General features: G+C 40.5%; 1 protein-coding gene and 1 pseudogene across 1 annotated transcript; one reads left to right on the top strand and one right to left on the bottom strand.

Annotated features, from left to right (window-relative positions):
• Positions 1–413: 413 nt before the first annotated feature.
• On the bottom strand, positions 414–11,509 carry LOC145947157 (hormone-sensitive lipase-like; annotated as a pseudogene).
• A 4,054-nt stretch (positions 11,510–15,563) lies between these two features.
• LOC145947156 (uncharacterized) lies at positions 15,564–22,082 on the top strand. The gene is made up of 4 exons (XM_083056941.1): positions 15,564–16,013; positions 16,081–17,272; positions 17,323–18,391; positions 22,028–22,082. The coding sequence occupies exons 1-4, from the start codon at positions 15,564–15,566 to the stop codon at positions 22,080–22,082; spliced, it is 2,766 nt and encodes a 921-aa protein (XP_082913067.1).
• Positions 22,083–22,401: the final 319 nt, after the last annotated feature.

Here is a 22,401-nt window from a genome sequence, read left to right as displayed (position 1 = left end):
TATTAATAAATAAACAAGATAGAAGAATGCAAAAATATTTTATTTTAACGTGATAATTTATCAAGATACATTAGGTATCTTCCAAACTATTTCGATCTTTCACGTTATGCTTACTACTACACTATTATTGTTAAAATATATATAAAATTATTTGTTTATAAAAAATATATTTAAGCTATCTTTTGCTAATATTAATAAATGCAATCATATATTATTTGTGAGTATTAAAAAAATCTCTTTTTCCTGTTTAATATATAAATAAATTAATATAATATATGTAAACCATAAAACATTATCAATAGTTAAGTCGTTGAAAATGATATCGTAAATACTTGATTGCATCTAGAGATAATTATATTCGCTGTATAAATGCGATATTAAAGAACGTTTAATTTATATTAATATATATGATATTAATGATATTAATGATATTAATTATATGATATACATATATGATATTAATATACATGTCTTAATAGAAAATATTTTCTCATATTACACAGTTATAGCTCTAGCGACTCTTTTATTCTTCTAGCAGAGAGTTTCACGCCCTCCATTGCTTCTTTCGAAACCTAAAAATGACAAAAATAAAATGAAATAATGTGGATGTACTGTGTGATGATTTACTCACATAAAGAGAGACACACAAAAAGAGTTTTACATTTATTAAATTTAAAAATCCATGCGGCAGATCCGGCAATATATCCAGCGTAACTTTGTTGCCGAGAGATCGAAGCTTTCTCGCAAACATGACGCAATCATTGAGACAAGGATCAAACTGTGTTGTCTAAAAACAAATTTATTATATGTATGAGATGTTCCGAAATATTCAATCTCAATAGCGAACAGAACGCATCACATTTTGCATCGTCAAAATCACGTACCATTATCTTCATAGGCGGAAAATGGACTAACATATTGTTTGATGCAAGATAAACATTCATGAGCGGATCCTTCGGTATTGTAAATATAAATTCCTCCGAAGGAGTTTTCGCATTCTTTGTATCAAGCTGCCTAACATTTCTGTTGTTTCTTCGATTGAGGAACCATGCAAACAGAGAATTGTTACTTTGTCCTAAAATATTATCATTTCTGTTGACACTGCATTTTTTTCCTTATAGGCGAAATAGACAAAACTAAAGCGAAGCTGAATATTCTGTATATATTTAAAAATTTGTAATATATTCTCGGGACTGAACTTGCACTTTTGGATCTTTATAGTAATTATTGCATTAGGAAATCTTCTTAAAAGCGAAGTAGATATAAACAAATCTTATATATATATATATATTGCAACGGACTTTTCCTTCCAGTGCCGCGCAACTTCGTCACTTTTCTCGGTATCTCTACACACAAAAATTCGACAAATTGCTTGGGCGCCAGGTACGGTCAGGCCGCACCACTCAAAATAACACGATAATTAATTCTACGATAGTGACGGCTTAAGCTCGGTAACTCAGTTTCTTAATTGGCAGAGGGGCGGGATTCTTAATGCGGGGAATCGTACTCGGGGCTTCGGAGAGAAGGAGAGTCATTAAATCGGCACACTGACATATTTAAATAAAAGTTAAATAAATATATTTCATTTTAGAAAAGTGATTGCAGTTTCACATTACGTATTTACGGCCTCGTGACTCGGTAGATCCTCGACACTCGAGGTGTTACAACACAATTATGGTTCGATATTTATCGCTACCGAGGGGAACATATCCCGGATTATATTTCAATCGAGGAGGCGGGGGAGAAAGACATTTCCCAAATTACAAGACTCAAATACTCGACACAAGACAATCAGAGACGAAACTCGATAAGTAATTAAACTAACATTTATACACAAAATTCTGGACTGTCGACTCGGTACGGCTCTCCACGGAGAGAGAGAGAGAGGCTGCGCAGTTCTTACTTTAATGGCGAATCTCGGTACGGGCCTCGCGTTTCGGACACTCCCGAGGGCTCGGTAACGAAAGTAATTAACATTGACATTGATAACAATCTTAACCGTGTTACTAGAGACGCGAGTCCCCGCCGAGTTCGCTCTTACCGAGACTTTGAAGTGGTGGCCTTACAATAATTTGTCGTCCGTCGGTGTCGCACGTGGTTCGCACGCCGCAGTCTCGTCGAACAGTGTACGACTCTGGGCTCACGGCACGCCGGTAGCCGGCGTCGGTGGCGCTGCGCGCGCCGCCTATAATCGATCCTGGATCCTCTGTCGACGATAGTCGATCCTTGTGGGCCTCGTTGCCCCGGTATTTTCGAAACGGCTCTCGGTACTTTTCGGAATGTTGGTGCGGATATTGTGGCTGCTCGCTGCACGTTCCGAATAATTGCTTCTCTCCTTCTCTACTGCTGTTGACTTGCGGGGGAACCCGCCGAGAGGTGATCAGTCTCCGACGGTTCCGCTTTCCTCGGGACGGTGCCGGCGGCCCCACTGGAGCAGCCATCCCTGTCTCGGGATGTTGGTACCTTTTGATGGGCTCCTCCGCTTAATCCCGTCCGCTATCCGAGGCTGTAAAACGTATCCGGCAGTAACGGGCCCTTACGTATTTATTCTATTTATGGACAATAAATACCTTACTTCTCCGTGTTACCCGGCGTCCCCGAGCGCACCGCTTCCACCCAGGTCGTCCACTCTTGCTGCAAATTCCGCCATCCCACGATGGCTGCTCCCTTCGATACATCAGGGCCTTCTCTGACCACTCACTTCCACTCGGTAAATCTATCGGACTTAATTAACTAAAGGCGAGTCGACGAAGAAAAGTTCGTCGCTCGCCGACCCAAAATTCGTCCTCTCTCTCGACCCTTCCTCGGCCGGGCCGTGCCGGCCCTGTGACGGGCGTTAAAAACGTCACGTCACAATATATATATATTTATTTATTTATTTATTTATTTATTTATTTATTATAGGGATATGTATGTAATTGATTTGTATATATATACCATCGACTTCTCTTAAATTGACAGAATTTAATGTCGAATCAGATGGAAGAGATACTAATTTTCTCGCATTGTCATTGTTATTCATTTCCGCAGAAAACTCTGTATCCAATTTGGTCCATTCTTCATTTTCATGTTTTCTGCGGAATAAATTGTATTTATGTGAATTGTACAACGTTTTCACAATAAAATATATATATATGCGATACATCAGAGAGTATAGAAACGATTGATCTTCGTTATATTTTTTTAATAAAACATTTTTCATCATACTTCGATTTTCATCATATAAAAAAATACTTTGATTGAAAAAAGATTATAATAATAATTTTAACTGAAGTTTTACCTTGTAAGTTTTTCATTATCAGGCCCCACGTAAGTCTTTAAGATTCGTATTATAATTCCGAGCAATAAGAACGGATCGGTGAGGAAGAGCACATGGGATAGCGACGGAATAAAGTCGATGATCACCGGTGAATAAGCCATAAAAACACTATCCGGTTTCCTTATATTTAACTGCAGGCATTTTAAGGTGGCTTCCAAGTTTAAGATACCACCTGCGGAATCACCTGTCAAAAAATAAATCATTAAAATTCCCAAGTATTTACCGTATCGAATAATCAAATCTGCTATTATATACATTATATAGGCATATCGAAGATTGTTTGAGAGAATGTCGCCTTAGCGCATGACTGGTGGCGCGCTGGGTTTCGGCGCTGGCGTGAGCGAATGAAGCGCCTCTCTCGCTCTCTCGACTCTCTTCCGCTCTGGCTACAGTCGCGAACGCATGGGCAAATATATTGTAATACGACCATTGGAAAAATACTGTAAAGGGCCTTGCCTTCCATATTAAAGGTTACATTCCAATAAAAAGCGAGTCAACGTTATTCAAAACATTGGTCCTTCGAGCCGGATACTCGCAGAAAGTGGCAAGGCCGAGGGCAACATAACCACAAAAAGACGTATAGAACGAAGCATTGTCGCAGCATCGCGACACAGACAAGCAACATCGGGGTAAGTCTCCAACTTCCTTGCATTATTTCCTTGTCCCATACAACATAAAGCATATCATTTACAATGTCAGTGCAAAAAATGAAAGCTCTTAAAGCTAGACGAACAACGATAAAAGCACAGTGTACACGCACGCGAAACGCGATCGACGCGATAGATCTGCAGTCGATAGATATCACATACGTAAAACAGCGAAAGGAAAAATTCGTTGAATATTGGAATCAATTTAATGAAATTCAAGTACAAATTGATGAATTACTAGCTACTGCTGTAGATTTAGATGACGTAGAACAGTTTAAGACCGAGCAAGAGAGGGAATACATGAGTTTCGAAAAAAATTACTTCAGCATCGCCAGCAAAATCGAACGTTTATTATCATCCGCGCGTGAAACCGGAAATGTAAATCAGCCACTAGCTCAAGCGCCGCCTCTTGAAGGTTACGTTCGCGATATTAGTCAAGTTCATTTGCCAAAAATTGCTATACCAAAATTTAACGGCAATTACGAGGATTGGTATCCATTTTATAATACATTTGACTCTATGATTCATGCAAATACAAGATTAACGAATATACAACGGTTTCATTATTTGATCTCATGTCTCGAAGGCGATGCCGCGCATGTCATTAAGTCTTTGGAAATCACTCCCGATAACTATCAAGAAGCATTAGAATTATTGAAACAGCGTTACGATGACAAACGCGTAATAGCTCAAGAACATATAAAGTCATTATATGATTTGCCCACGGTGACGAAAGGCAATTATATAGCACTGCGACAGTTAATCGACGACGTACTGGGACATTTACGCTCTTTAAAGAGTCTAGGTCGACCAATCGACCATTGGGACGACCTTATAGTTCACTTAATCATTACAAGATTGGATTCTAGCATTGTTAGTGAATGGGAAAACCACATCCCGACGGGTGAAATTCCAACGTTGAAGCAACTCACCGACTTTCTCGCACACAAATGTAAAGCAATGTCAGTCGTATCCAAAAAGGCATCTGGAGACTCATCCGCTTTAAACCCACGAAAGAACAATAAAATCACCAACGTTCACGTAGCTACTTCCAACATTTATTGTGCTTATTGCAAAGAAAAACATCATATATTTCAATGTTCTAGTTTTCTGAAACTGTCAAGTGCGGACAGAAATAAAGAAGTCAGAGCTAAGCGGTTATGCCTCAACTGTCTACGTTCAACTTCTCATCAAGCAAAGGATTGCAGATCATCAACATGTCAAGTCTGCAGCAAAAAGCATAACACTCTTCTACACATACAAGACAAGCATCAAAAGGATACGGAAGCTACGAGTCAATCTCAGCAGTCGAATAACTCTAACGCAGCAATTTTGAATCATCATGTCACTCAAGATAAGTATTATCAAGTCATACTGTCAACTGCCGTCGTTGATGCTATCGATCAATATGGTAAGCCTCACGCATGCAGAGTATTATTAGACTCAGGATCTCAATCCAATTTCATCACTGAGAAGCTAGCTCAGAAATTAAATCTGACGCAAAAACGAGTCAATATGTCCATAAGCGGCATAAACAAATCTCAGACGCACTCTTGCCATGCAATTAAAGTACGCATAAAATCAATTAACACAGCATTCTCACAAGAAATCGAATGTCATGTACTGAATGCTATTACTGAAAACCTGCCTCGAACTCACCTCAACATTAACAACTTACAGATTCCAAGCAACATAAGACTAGCTGATCCTCACTTTCACGTATCAAATGAAATAGACATGCTTATAGGGGCTGAAGTATTTTGGCAACTAATATGTGTGGGACAAATACAAAAGCACAAAAATCAACCCACTTTTCAGAAGACGGATGGATCGTTGGCGGAAAACTTCCCGGGAAGATATTTACAAAATCTGGACTATGCAGTGTATCAATCAATCATCAGATTAATCAAAACTTAGCCAAATTCTGGGAAATGGATCAGATCATCACTGAAGCTCCATTTAATCCTGAAGAAAAGGCTTGCATGAGCCACTTTATGAAGACTACGGAGAGAAGTGAGGACGGTCGATTCATGGTACAGATGCCATTCAAGGAAACGAAGGTGTAACAGCTTGGCGAATCTCGCAGTGTGGCCTTAAGCCGATACTTGTCCATGGAACGTCGATTACAAAAGCACCCACTACTAAGACAACAATACGTACAGTTTATGACTGAGTATTCAGATTTGGGCCACATGATACGCATTACTGAGGAGCAAGCAAGTAAGCAAACACTACGTTACTACATACCACATCACGCAGTATTAAAGAGTAACAGCCTGACGACGAAGCTGCGTGTAGTGTTTGACGCCTCCTGCAAGACTAGTACTGGAATCTCATTAAACGACTGCCTCATGGTAGGACCAACTTTACAGCAAGATCTCTTTTCAATCCTACTACGATTCCGCACCTTCCAATATGTAATTACAGCGGATATTGCACGAATGTATAGGCAGATGCAAGTAGACAAGTCGCAAACTGCCTTTCAAACTATATTTTGGCGAAACGACCCAAGTGAAGAAATATCTGAATTTGAACTACAAACTGTAACCTATGGCACAGCATGTGCATCCTTTCTGGCAATAAGGGCAATGTTGGAACTGGCAAACCTAAACTCATCAAGCTACCCTATAGGATCAGCCACAATCATCAACGATTTCTACGTCGACGATTTATTATCAGGAGCTAACACCGAGCACGAAATAAAGAAGATTCGTGATGAAACTATAAGTGTATTAGAAAAGGGAGGATTTCAACTCAGGAAATGGGCATCCAACTTTCCGGAAGTATTAAAGGACATAACATGCACAGATTCTCATGAGCCAGTTCACTTCATTAACAGCAGCCAAGAAATATGCACATTAGGCATGCAATGGAATATCAATGATGAATTTCAATATGACATCAATATAGCCAACACTCGAAAGGTAACTAAAAGAAGTATGTTGTCAGCGTTGTCTAAAATATTTGATCCGTTGGGATTGCTGGGACCTATAACCCTCACTGCAAAGGTGTTAATACAAAGAGTCTGGCAATTGAATTTGGCATGGGACGAAACTGTTCCTATGGACATATACACCGCCTGAACAAACTATGAATCACAGTTAAATACGATTCACAGTTTCAGATTCCCGAGATATGTGGCATGCAAGGACGCCTCGGAGATTCAAATACATGGTTTTTCGGATGCAAGCGAGAAAGCATATGGAGCCTGCGTGTATTTTAAAATTACTACTCCCCAAGGACAAAATTCAATACGGCTATTGTGCTCAAAATCTCGAGTTGCGCCTTTAAAGACAGTTAGTCTGCCAAGGTTAGAATTGTGCGGAGCTTTACTACTAGCACAACTAATGGACAAGGTATTGAAGGCACTACGCCTCAAGCCAGAAAGAGTATACCATTGGACGGACTCCACCATAGTTCTGCACTGAATAAAGGCAACCGACAAAAAATAGAATACTTTTGTCTCCAACAGGATAGGTGAAATTCACAAACTGTCACAAACAAATAGCTGGTACCATGTAGCAACAGAATCAAATCCCGCAGATTATGTATCTAGAGGAGCTCTTCCTCTATCTTTAGTCAAATCAGACCTTTGGTGGTCGGGACCGACGTGGCTACATAAGGAGCGTCAAGACTGGAATACTAACATTCCATGGCTGTCATCAGAAGATTTACCAGAACAAAAACGAGCTGTCAATGCCATGATCACTATTGAAGAAGAGGATGCACAAAATTTATTTGAGCAATTCTCCTCACTAAACAAGCTAATTAGAATCAATGCACTCTGTTTGAGGTTTATCCACAATGTAAGAAGCAGAGCAGAGAACAGGATCACAGGGCGCATAACTACGCAGGAATTGGTGAAGTCGACCTTGCGCCTGGTGAAGATCATTCAAGAAGCAGCATTTAAAGAAGATATACAAGCTCTTAAGTCAAAGGGATACGTTCCAAGAAGAAGCAGCTTATTAAACTTATCGCCATTCATCGACAAACAGAACATTATAAGGATAGGCGGGCGTCTTCAAAACGCAGCAGTAGGAATTGACGCAAAACACCCTATTTTATTACCAGCTCATCATCCATTCACACAGTTAGTTACAGCGTACGAACATCAAAGACACTTGCATGCAGGAGCACAAGCTACTCTGGCGGCTATTCGTGCCAAATATTGGCCCCTTGCAGCACGTAGTAGCGTCAAAAAATATATTTAAAAATGTATAATTTGTTTCAAGGCAGCTCCACGTGCGTCCGAAGCAGTCATGAGTGAATTGCCTTCTCCTAGAGTGACACCATCCAAACCATTTGCGTCCAGCGGTGTGGATTATGGTGGGCCACTGTATGTAAAGTCGGGTCAGCTTCGTAATGCCAAAATAGTAAAGGCATATATAGCGATTTTTGTATGTCTAGCCACGAAAGCAGTACATATAGAGTTAGTGAGTAGCCTTTCTACTGAAGCATTTCTAAATGCTCTTAATCGCTTTATCGCTCGTCGGGGCAAGGTGTCGCACATATACTCAGACAACGGGACAAATTTTCAAGAAGCAGCTAACAGATTGAAAGAGTTCTATCAAATGTTGCATGGTAAACATCATCAGGAGCAGGTGGACATCGCATTAAGCAAGGACCATATAGAATGGCATTTTATACCGCCCCATGCTCCTCATTTTGGGGGCATTTGGGAGGCGGCCGTAAAGTCGGCTAAAAATCACTTGAAGCGCGTCGTTGGTGATGCGGCATTAACATTTGAAGAGATGTACACTGTGCTCACTCAAATTGAAGCTGTTATGAACTCGCGCCCTTTAACACCTCTTTCAGCTGATCCCAATGATCTTTCCTATCTAACACCTGGGCACTTCCTAGTTGGAGACGCTCTTACCTCTATTCCGCAACAGGATATTACGCACTTATCAACTAATAGACTTTCACGATGGCAGCATATTAATCAAATATACCAGCACTTTTGGAAGCGCTGGAGTCGTGAATACTTGCAGCAACTGCAACAGCGAAACAAATGGCAACTTTCCAAAGGACTGCAGCCCAATATTGGTGATATGGTCATGATTCAGGAGGGAGACTCATTGCCACTAAAGTGGTTAGTCGGACGAATAGAAGATATTCACCCCGGAAATGATGGAGTAACACGAGTAGTGTCCATTCGAACCGTTAAAGGAACATATAAAAGACCAATCACGAAAACCTGTATATTACCACTTCGAAAGGATTGAGTTTATTCTTTTTCTTTTTTTCTTCTTTGACATTTTCATTTTTTGTTTTTGTTCTCGATGCAACAAAAATGGCAAATTTGAGATTAATATATTCTTTCTGCGTGCCCCCTTTTTTTTCTTTGTACAAGCTTGTTTTCAGATAATTTAGTTTTACATCCATCAAGGATCCAATCGCTTCCTGGACACACAAGTCCTTAATTTTTTAAAGGGTTTAACCCTTTCAAGGGGGGCGATATGTTTGAGAAAATGTCGCCTTAGCGCATGACTGGTGGCGCGCTGGGTTTCGGCGCTGGCGTGAGCGAATGAAGCGCCTCTCTCGCTCTCTCGACTCTCTTGCGCTCTGGCTACAGCCGCGAACGCATGGGCAAATATATTGTAATACGACCATTGGAAAAATACTGTAAAGGGCCTTGCCTTCCATATTAAAGATTACATTCCAATAAAAAGCGAGTCAACGTTATTCAAAACAAAGATAATATTTACTTACCGACAAATATCACTTTTTTCGCTGTACTTCCGGGTAATGTTGCATGCTTTAACGCCCATGCGTAAGAATACACAACTTCTTCAAGGGCGCGTGGATAGGGAGCTTGCGGGGCTAAATTGTAATCTATGCACAAGATTGATACGTCGAGCATCGTAGCCCACTTATGTAGATACATTTGATGTGATTGCGATGACTGTGCGATGAATCCGCCCCCGTGAGTATGAATAATTAAACTATCGCATAGCTCATATAATTCTCCTCTTGCACTTCCGATCTTGATGGAGTGTCAAATATTATTAATTTTTTAGCTAATTATTTTAAATTTTTCTACTCTATAAATTCCATGAATTATACATCTACTAGTTATTTTTTAATTAATTATACTAGTAATTAAGAGTACATTCTTTTTTATTTCGTAACTCGTCACTTATGTATCATTGATCTTGAATCTATTTTACATTTTCCCTGTAAAACCAGTTTCTCTAGCATGTGTTGTGGTTTGCTTAATCGCGGCTCATCGAATCGTATAGATGATACTGAAAATCATTGATCATTTGATGATGCAATATAGACATACGAATAAATTCACTTTCTCTATAATTATGTCGGTCATAAATGAAACTCAATATAAATATTATCTTTTTCTTCTCATTATTGTTAATGATCTCTCTTGATAATGATAGTCAAATCGTTCGTTTTATATAGCCGTAACTTTTATTATATAGAGGTAAATTGTTAAATATTTCTATTTAAATATTTAGATGTATTCAAACAGATATTACGTATATATATTTTTGTATTATATATACATTGTGACGTGACGCCTCGGGAGCGCCGTCACAAGGGCTACGGCTCGACCGAGGGGGGCGAGGAAAACGCTTCGGGGGTTGTCTCTCGCACCTGAGAGGAGGCGACCTCGAAATATATTATATTTCCTTCCGCGCTACCGTACCGATACTATTAGAACCGCCCTTAAGGGGGGGGGGGCGCGAGACGACTGCCTGAGTGGAGGGTGACCTTATAGAATTGTGAAGCAGGACTCAAGAAATCCGGAGAGCAGACCACCATGGGAGAATACCGAGGAGGTCACCGATAAAGACGCCTCCAACTCCCAGGTCACGTATCGAGTTCCCGCCATTACCGCCATCTTAATTTCCGACCTCTGATACACCTTTTTTATAGATGCCACCGAGGATAATACGACAAAGGATACCGACCAGAATGGGTGGAGGGCCCCGCATACGGCTAAACGCAACATCAGGAGGAACTGGAGTAAGGCCCGGCCAGCCTGCCAGTTCCGACACCTGGAACAGCCATATCCGTCGTACACCGCTATATAACAGCAAGGATACCGAACGGTGACGACATCTAGTACTCCCGAAATCCACGGCGATGACGCGTGGAAAGACGGGCGATCGATGGGTGGATCCAAAACCCCTCGGCGGTTGAATATCGGCAGGATGCGCGGGAAATCGGCGCGGGACTCGAAGAACCGGGAGACTCTCTCGGAGAGAGACACTGTTCGGCGAGCGATCAAATCGTGAGGACGAGCCCGGAAGCATCCCGACCACGCTGAGGAATTCGCTATTAATATTGTAAGCCGCCGCTCAGATAGTTCATAGGAATAAGTCCCGGTGCAGGCTGGCGTCGAGTTATACGTTCGTTCAGGGAATACCGCTGCATCTCATTAACGAGATATCTTACAATTACCGATTTCGTTTGAGAGCATTATCGTTCCGAAATTATCGCTGCCGTGAGGCCAGCTTACACCGGGTATCGCGAGGGTGTCCCTCTCAGGGAAGTTGCCACCGACAGTCGTCGTTACTAACATTTGTATTATTGTCTCGTATCGTACCGTATCGTGTCGTGGGTTTAAACTCAATAAAGTAAGAATCGTCGACGTTTATGCAGACTAAAATCACGGGACTTAAAGAGGGAATTTGCGTGAGTCGTTCTCTGCGAGTTAGCGTTACCGTATAGATAGCAACTCTGCGAGAGTCGTACCTTTCACGAAATTACCGTCTAGGATTCCGATAGAGTCTATGTACCGATTTTATTAGTATCTGATTTACGCGACCTTCGCGCCGGGAGCGAGGGACTCTCGAGACGCAAGTATCAATATCAAAGAAATTGTCGATCAAGTTTCAGTTTTTTTTGTTATTCAAGGTGATTAGGACTTAAGAGTATCTTCGTATATTCGAAACAGTAAACACTTATATCATTCGCGAAAATTAATACTTCCGTGTATTACTTCGTCACATTTTGGATCGCATTTAGATTACGTACCGGGTGTCGTTTCCCGGCCGAATTACCTATTGTATTACCGTTTAATTATCTAAGTGTCTGTAAAACCTCGTTGTCATATCTATTTAAGTAAATTATCCTTGTTCTATACCCTTCTTGTAATATTCATTTTTACTATGTTTTAAATATACAGTGTTAATTATTGTGAAAATTCGGTCTTAATTCTAATAACGTTCTCTCTCCCCGCTCTCTCCGATATAGCTATTTCCCCCAGAACCGCACCCCTCTCCCATATACGGAGCTGCCGGACTCGTATCCCGTATCGATATTATAATATCGTTACTGTGGCGCGAGGAATCGCGCCTGGCGCCCAATAAGATCGATCTCGTTTTGGTGAGGATACCGAGATACCGCCGGATTACCGTTTACCGACTTTTCCGACTTGCTACCGATGTATAAACAATTGCACGCTATCCCCTCGGAATCGGCGTTTCCGAGATTGGCAACGGCGTCGCAACATATATACATATATAATATAAATAACTATAGTTAAAATATAATAACAGTTTAATTATTATATTGTTATTTTAACAGGAGTATTTGCAAAAATTAATGTGATAAAAATCTATATTATAGATTCTAGATATAATTATAGATATAATAAATTTATTATTTATTTCAAAATTTAATTCAGGCATTTCTCTGTTTATCTCTTCTTGTTACAGTCTACAAATACTGATATTCGTTTACACATATTTTTGTAATGAAATATTTGTTTTATGCATGTATCGCGTTTTATATAATATATTGTAATTTATAACTGTAATTTATATATTAAACTTATATAAAATTTATATATTACATATTTTTAACAATATTGTTGACAGGTTCTTTATAAAATCTCTCGACGATCGGAAGCTGAACTTCAGATACTTCAGGAGTGTCGAAAAAAATGTGGAAAGTCCGAGATAACATACTAATCCAATTAGGCTTCATTTATCTTTTTATACTTAATGCATATACCGTCTATAGTTTATCAATAGCAACAGTGCGAAATGGCACGTTGATAGGTGCAACAATGCGTATAAGATTCGGAAGAGACATTCATGCATTCCTGGGAATTCCCTATGCTGCACCACCGATCGGAGATCTCAGATTTAGGGTAAGATTATTTTGTTTATTTTAGGCAATTAGATCTTAACAAAATGGGTAGAATAATTCTGAAATAGTCAATCAAAAAAAATTATAAACTTTCTAGTTCCCATTAATTTCTAATTAATTTCTAATTAATTCTGCGAATCTTTTTTGAAAACGAATCGAGATATTAAACAGTGTGATAAAAATAGCTTTAAAGTAATTAAGATTTAAATTTAGGAATGTAAATTTATAATAAAGATTTTTTTATATCTTTACTTTTAAGCGAGCATTAATTAATTCTACCTGTTGATTAATTAATTCGTTAGAACTTTTATTTTGAATATATATATCAAAGAGTTATCCAATTGTTTATTGCAAATTAAAAACATGTTTGACACCTATCTCGCTCTAAAAAAATATTTTAAGCTAATGCTAAATATATATAAATTGAGAATTAAGAAGGTTATAGGAGCCGTACGCGGTTCTCGGTGCGTTGATTCCAACGAAATTTTTAATTTTTCGTTGGAATTAAATACTTGTGCACGGGGCACGAATTTTTTTACTTGGTATACTGCTAAGATTTTTTCGGAATAATATCGACTCGAGATTTTTAATTCCGACGTTCCCCTCTGACCCCTCCCCCCCCAAATGAAATATAAGCGAGAAAAAATATTGGTCCGAAAGTCGCTGAATATATATTTAGTACTTAAATAATCAACAATATTTATCATAATTGAAAAATAATTGCGAAAACTTGTACGAACTGACCTAGCTGCATTATGATTTATAATTTAAAAAATTATAAAATTAGAATGAGGCAGAATTAATTAGCTAAACTTGCTTGCTGTATCCTTAATGATTCCTAATGGATTTATCGCGCAATCCTTCAGAAAGCAGCGTCAGGGACTTTCGCACGGCAATCACGTGCCTTATGTAGCGCGATCACGTAATAATAATCCTAATAATAAAAGTATCGAGTTTTTTCTCCTCCGGATTTACGCGTCGTTAGTTATTTTTTTCTTCGCAATTAGTACCGCCGCTGTTGCAATTAAATTTAGCAGTGGTTTCGCACTTTTTTAAATCAATCCTACGTATCGTATTATTACGTCTTCCTTTCGCGGAAAAAATCATGTTACAATCAGATGAATATATGATAAATTTTTCCGAGCACGAGTTCATTGTAAAAAAAGAGTCTCAATAATATATAGAATGTTTCGACACTTTTTTTTATCGTCTCTTTATATTCATGTGATGTTCTGTCGTTGTAAATACAGCACGTGCATCGTTTAGCTTTGCATACGTTATGGACTGTTGCTAACATTATTGCATCGATAGTTAAAATACATATTATATTATACATAATACATAAATTAGTAATTTTGCATGTGTTCCATATATGTGTATATAATTCTCTCTTATTATTAATATTAATATATTATAAAACTAATATACAGAAATGTAAAGATTCATATAAAAATTTTCTGAAAATATAATTATATTTATACAATACAGTATATGTAAGTTTTCTAAAAATATAAATATAAAGTTAAAATATAATATAAAATAATAATATAATATAAAAATATAATAATACGAGGCGCATTTTAAAAATAAGATCCGTTTTGAAATAAAAAAAAGATCTTGTGAATCAAGCAAGACGAATGAAAGGAAAAATGTATGTGTGTATGTGTGTGTGAACAGGTGAGTGACTGATCCGTCGCGACAGCTGATTCATGTCCAGCGAGCGGCGTATCAATTAGAATTTGGCGCCACCGTCGGGCCGATTACCACTCTCAGGCCCGCACGCCAATCGCGATCCCTCGAGCCCGCGCCGATAGTTTCGCGCGCGCAAGGCGCGGCCCTTCAAGCCGCGCCGTTCGAACGCTCTCGGGCAACCGTCCGTGAGCAAACAAATAGGGAAACAAACAGATTTGCCCTCCGACTTTCCAGAAGGATCCCGTACCACGCTTTGCTCACCTTTCGAACGATGATCTCATGATGCGGAACTTTCTGGAAGGTCGAGGGTATAAATTGACGTTCCCCGAAACGCTCGCTCTCGTTTTTCGTCCGCCGCTTCTCGCGCTCGCGTCTCAGTCGCTCCGAAAGCAAAACCGAAATTCGTACGATATCTCTGTGACTAAAAGCATAGTTCGCCTAACTTCGGCCGTTGCTATTGTGGTTCTCAGTAGAGTCCAGTCTCTATACGATTGCGAAAGTGTATATTCAGAATATTCGATAAAGGAGAAATACAGACTACAGTTCGATAGGAAACAGGCGTTCGTTATTTCGTGGTACCAGCATACTCGCTATCACTTCCCGACTCACTCCATGTCGCGCACTATCACCATTCGCGAACTTTGAATTGAACATTCTGGTCCTTCGAGTCGGATCTGACCCTTCGTCGTAACCGGCACCTCCTGCGAATCGTCGTGAACCTCGCGCCTTCGTCGTGAGTGCTATGGCTCTACAGTGTAGTGAGTGAGTAATCTGAAAGAAAAAAAACGATGGAGCAATTAATCAACGCGCAGCACGAGCTCTACGGGCGCATCGCCCGCGCCATGGAAACTGTCCGGAAAGCCGGAACCGCCAAGCTGTCCATCCCTCTCGTACAAGCATCCCTGACGCTTCTAGACAAAAAGTGGAGTAAGTTCGAGCGTAATCACGATGCCTTACTTACAGACTATAGTGAGCGGATCGGAGAGCACGATTACACTACCTCGGACCTCCTAGATATAGCTGAAATGGCTTACATGCAACAGCGGGCCGAGCTAATCGAACTCGAACAGAGGCTCGCCCTCCAGCAGAAGCCCGACCCACAGAAGCTCGCTCGAACAGAAACGGCGGTGGCCCACGGCATGGCAACGTGCTGCCGCGGATCCAGTTGCCAAAATTCTCCGGGAGAGTTGAAGATTGGCCCGCCTTCCGCGACCTGTTCCGCTCCATTGTCATGGAGGGTAACACTCTGTCGCAAGTTGAACGGATGCATTACCTAAAACTAGCGTAAAGGGCGACGCGGAACAGCTCATCCGAAATCTGCCCTCTACTGAGGAGAATTTCGAGCGAGCCTGGGCCACGCTGGTGGAGCATTTCGAGAATAAGCGACTCCTAGTGAGAGCCTATTTGTCCACCTTCGCTGCGCTCCCTCGGATGAAAACGCCATCCGCCGCCGGACTCCGTCGAATATTCCACGGCGTACTCTCCACAGTCGGCGCCCTGGAGGGCGTTGGGCGCCCCATCACCGACTCCACGGACCTCTTCGTTCACTCGGTGGTTGAGCTCCTCGACTCCAAGACCCGACGCGACTGGGAGAATTCGCTGGGCAAAACCTCCGACCCCCCTTCTTACGATGACCTCCGGGAGTTTCTACAAGAACAGCTCATGACCCAGGAAGTGCTCCAGGCCGTCAACGGAGAAGCTTCCGGGAAAACCAACGAGAAGCCCAGCCGATCTGCACGAGCGAACCATGTGGGAGGTCGAGGGTCGGACGCGAACCGCAGCTGCCCCCTCTGTAAAAAAGATCATTTCATTGCACATTGCGAGCAATATAAAAGGAAAAACGCCCAGGAGAAACGGGAAACAGTCAACACTCACCAGCGATGCTGGAACTGCCTGGGTCGTCATCGACTCGGCGATTGCACGTCGTCTAAGGTATGCTCCCGATGCTCTGGTCGACACCACACGACTTTACACGACGCGTTTAAGGCGGTGGCCTCGCCCGCTACCGGGCTAAACTCGACGCCTTCCGTTCACGTCGCCAAGCAGCCACCGGTGGAATGCGGACCAGTGCTCCTCGCGACCGCGCGTGTGTTGGTGATCGATCGCACAGGCACCCACCACGCGGTCCGTGTGCTGATCGACCCGGGATCAGAAACGTCCCTGATCGCGGAGTCGCTCGCGCAGCGGCTACGCCTACCGCGAACCCCAACGTCAGTAGCCATCTTCGGGGTGGATGGCATCCAGACGGGCTTCTCTCGCGGACGACTCGCCGTCAGGGTCCTTTCGCGCGACGGGCACTTCTCACTCTCTGTATCACCGCTCGTGTTACCGCGCCTCAGCATCTACAGTGGGGCGTCAGGAAGTGGAGCTCGCTCGTGGCCTCACGTGGAAGGCCTCGAATTCGCGGACCCTGAATTTCACCGCCAGGATGCCGTGGAGCTGTTACTTGGTGCCGATGCCTACGTGGACCTCGTCCTGCCCGATATTTGCCGCGGAGGTCCGAACGAGCCCATTGCGCAGCAGACTCGCCTCGTTGGGTGCTATTAGGTGCTGTCGGCGCCAATCACGTGGCGGCTCCTGTGTCCTCCTTGCAATGCTCCACGGTAGGTGAGCTCGCCGATCTCGTTCGTCGGTTCTGGGAGGCTGAGGAGCCACCACGCATCGCGCTACCGCTGACTGCCGATGAGCAGGAGTGCGAAGATCACTTCGTGCACACTCACGAGAGACTTCCCGACGGCCGCTACCAAGTACGATTACCGGTCCGTCCGGAGCTACCGGACCTCAGCTCCACCCGCCGAACTGCGTCCAGGTTACTCGACGTCATGAGGCGACGGCTCGACCGCCACAGCGATTTCGGCATCTTGTATCGCACGTTCATGACCGAATATATCTCGCTCGGTCACATGACACCTGTCGCTGCTGCGACGTTCACACCAGGGAATCGAATCAGCTTCCTGCCTCACCATGGAGTGCTTCGGAGTTCAAGCACGGGCGCGAAGCTGCGGGTGGTGTTCAATGGCTCCACCCGCACCTGCAGCGAGGCGTCTCTAAACAGCTCTCTGCGCACCGGGCCCAATCTGTTGCCGTCGCTTGCGGATATCATGACACGCTGGCGACGTCATCATTACGTTTTCATAGCCGACGTACAGATGATGTACCGCCAAATCCTGGTACACCCCGACGACCGAGATCTGCAGCGGATCCTGTGGGAGGATGACAACCAAATACAGGAATACCAACTCAACACTGTCACGTACGGCCTGGCGAGCGCGCCGTACCTCGCCATACGCGTGCTGCGACAACTCGCGACGGACGAGGCGGACCGCTCCCCGCTGGGGGCCGAGGTTTTACAACACGACATCTATATGGATGATATACTTACCGGATCTTCAGACCTGGGTGTAACTCACCGGCTGCTGAACCAAGTTGTCTCCGTCTGTACGGCGGGCGGCTTTCCTCTACGAAAATGGGCCGCCAACAACGACAGTCTCCTGGCGGAAATTCCGCCAGAGCATCGCCTAAGCTCTCCGACCGGCGCTCAGCTGCCGTCGGACGAGTGCTCTGTACTAGGCCTGCGATGGAATCCCGAGGACGACGCATTATCGCTCACCCCCGAGTTAAAATACATATTATATTATACATAATACATAAATTAGTAATTTTGCATGTGTTCCATATATGTGTATATAATTCTCTCTTATTATTAATATTAATATATTATAAAACTAATATACAGAAATGTTAAGATTCATATAAAAATTTTCTGAAAATATAATTATATTTATACAATACAGTATATGTAAGTTTTCTAAAAATATAAATATAAAGTTAAAATATAATATAAAATAATAATATAATATAAAAATATAATAATACGAGGCGCATTTTAAAAATAAGATCCGTTTTGAAATAAAAAAAAGATCTTGTGAATCAAGCAAGACGAATGAAAGGAAAAATGTATGTGTGTATGTGTGTGTGAACAGGTGAGTGACTGATCCGTCGCGACAGCTGATTCATGTCCAGCGAGCGGCGTATCAATTAGAATTTGGCGCCACCGTCGGGCCGATTACCACTCTCAGGTCCGCACGCCAATCGCGATCCCTCGAGCCCACGCCGATAGTTTCGCGCGCGCAAGGCGCGGCCCTTCAAGCCGCGTCGTTCGAACGCTCTCGGGCAACCGTCCGTGAGCAAACAAATAGGGAAACAAACAGATTTGCCCTCCGACTTTCCAGAAGGATCCCGTACCACGCTTTGCTCACCTTTCGAACGATGATCTCATGATGCGGAACTTTCTGGAAGGTCGAGGGTATAAATTGATGTTCCTCGAAACGCTCGCTCTCGTTTTTCGTCCGCCGCTTCTCGCGCTCGCGTCTCAGTCGCTCCGAAAGCAAAACCGAAATTCGTACGATATCTCTGTGACTAAAAGCATAGTTCGCCTAACTTCGGCCGTTGCTATTGTGGTTCTCAGTAGAGTCCAGTCTCTATACGATTGCGAAAGTGTATATTCAGAATATTCGATAAAGGAGAAATACAGACTACAGTTCGATAGGAAACAGGCGTTCGTTATTTCGTGGTACCAGCATACTCCCTATCACTTCCCGACTCACTCCACGTCGCGCACTATTACCATTCGCGAACTTTGAATTGAACAGATCTTAACATTTAAAAATAATTTATTATAGTCAAAAAACTTCTACAAGCTTACTTTATTTTTAAAGTTAAAACATACAAAATTAAAGTTCAAAGTATAAAATTATAAATATCAAAAGTTACAATTATAATTTGTTCAAAATAAAGTTACGAAATATGTTTATCTCTATTATAAAATAAATGAAAGTTAATTCAATAAAATTTTATAGAATAAAATACATAAAATGTTTTTATTAGTGCTATTTAACAAATGGCATAATTATTTGATGATGTAAGTCGCACTTTACACACATTAAATCAGGGTTGGCATGTTTTAAACAATTTGTTTAGAACTGTTTTATTAAAACATGTTTAAAACAGTGGACACTGTTTTAAACATTTTTGTTTTAAACAGTTTTAAACTACTGTTTAAAACTGTTTAAAACATTGCAATTAAAACATATGATTATTTGAAAAAGAAACTGTAAAGAAAAACAAAAACAAACAAAAACTAATAGACGTGCAAAACTAATGTTGCAAAAAGGTTTTTGTTTTAATTTTTTTAGTTTTTTATCTATATTTATATGTAACATATAGATATAAAAATATAAATATAAATAATGAAATAAAAATAATAAGATAAGTATTATTTTAACAGAATATTTATTTTTGGATATTAAATATATTAAGTAACAATCAATATAATTGAATATATTAAAGACTACTTATAAATTATAAAGCTATCTGCACAAACTATTAAAATCTAAATTATAACACATTGCACTTTACATTTTATCTATTGCAAATAATTAAATAATATTATTCCTTTAACTAAAAAAATAATAAACATTTAAGTACGAAAAAATAAACGGTAACAATAACATATTGAAATTGGGAATTGTATTGCAGTTATTGCATATTGGGTATTTTTTTAATACCTACTTTTATAAATTTAATTAAAATTAATAACTCAAAATAAAATAAAGAATATATAATTTTATATATTAATAAAGAATTATTACTCAACTAACAATAAGTCAAACGTTACAGTATTAACATTTTCTTTTAACGCAAGCCACCATGTTATTGGTTTAACATTTTTAATGGATTCCTCAGAAAAAAGACGCGAGTGGTCGAACATTACATTACGATTACGGTTACATTACATTACGATTACACAGATCAAAGCTATCAAGTGTTTTTTTTGCTTGTTTAAAACATGTTTTTTTTGTTTAAAACATGTTTTTTTCTTACTTTACTTAAAAACACGTATAAAATAAAAAAAACATGTTTTAAACAAAAAAATCAATGTTTTTTGTTTAAAATGAAAAAAACAAGTTTTTTGCCAACCCTGCATTAAATAGAAGATAGGAATTGAAAAGATAATTAAATGATAAATATATAAATAGGAGAAGCTAAAAATTAATATAAAAAGGTATTAATATTAAAGAAGATGTGCAAAGACACTTAATATTAAATTTATTGTGTTTGCGAAGCAAGTTAAATATGTTACCGCAAGCGTTTATATGATTTGAGTCGATTGGAAGATTGTTTGAAAGTGTTTTTAAGAGAAAATAAGAAAGTATATTCAAATCAGAATATTTCAAATATGTTTCTAAAACTATTCTATGCGGTTTACGCATAAACTTACGAATAAATACATGTTATTGCAATGTAAGAATTTATAAATAATTAAATAACCATATTAACTCTTATTTATCAACAATAAATATTCTTCCTCGCCATTATTTTAAAACTTACTAATAACTAGATCGATTTTTTTATGATTTCTAATTGTCAAGTATATTTTATATTTTGTCGCAATATTTAAGTAATATTTAATTCTTTATACACATATTTTTCTTTAAACAAATAGAATTATAAAAAAAATTGATTAATTGAGATATTTTAAGATAGCTTGTGTCAATTGAAATAATTTTTATATTAATCTCTTTTTTCCTCTCTTACTGTTTTTTACATTTTATGTTTTTTCAAATAAAATGTAATATACAGAAGAGATTCATCTTGTATTTAATTAATAAATGTAAGAAAATTTAACGATCTCAAAATAATGAAGTAAATTACAACTGATTAATTATAATACGATTTTACTGATTAATTATAACTGATGAGATGTGAAAAACGAAAGATTGTCTTATCAAGTTTCTTGCAGGTGATAATAATGCAAGATGCAGGGCATCTTGTATACTTGAATAGAAGTGACAGGCATTGAAATTTTATCCTCAATATAAGCGAAGTATATATTGTGACGTGACGCCTTTTGAGCGCCGTCACAAGGGCGAAAGCTCGACCGTGAGGGGGAAGAGCCGTCCTGGGGTTGCCCCTCACACCCTGAGAGGGAGCGACCTTAACGCGATAAAATTATATTTTATTTTATTTTTGTTTGTATTATACTTCCTGCGTTACCGTATTGACCGAACGTGATTTGAAATAATCGTGAAACGACTATCTGAGTGGAGGACCCCTCAGCAAAATGTGAAGCAAGACTCCGGAGATCAGAGGACGAAGCTACCGTAGGAAGGATACCGCAACGAAGGTCATGTATCGAGTTCCCGTCGCTACCACCATCCCGATATACCGTCTAAAATATAAATTGTTTTAGAGATCAGCTGGAAACCATAACGGACACCGAGAGACCTCCTCATGCTGCAGAATGAGTGGAGGGCCCCGTGTCAGTCCATAAACACCCGCGGGGAGAATTGGATGAAGGCCCGGCCAGCCTGCCAATTCAAACCCCGGGAATCACGAATTATGGAAAGATACCGCCACGATACCGGAAAGAGCGGGAGACGAGTCCCCGAAAATCATCGATATAACGCCGAGGGCGCTGGGGGATCGATGGGCGGATCCAGACCGCCCCACGGCGATCTAAAATCGACAGGATGCGTGGGAAATCGGCGCGGAACTTGAGGGACCTAAGGACTCTCTCTCGGAGAGTCACTTCTGTCCGGCGATTATGAGAGTGAGCAGCAACTC

This window comes from Prenolepis imparis, unplaced genomic scaffold (genome assembly GCF_030444845.1).
Source record: "Prenolepis imparis isolate NDT839.2.m4 unplaced genomic scaffold, iyPreImpa1.0 SCAF_49, whole genome shotgun sequence".
NCBI lineage: Eukaryota > Metazoa > Arthropoda > Insecta > Hymenoptera > Formicidae > Prenolepis > Prenolepis imparis.
Note: the sequence above shows the minus strand (reverse complement) of the source record. Positions and strands in the feature narration are given on the sequence as shown.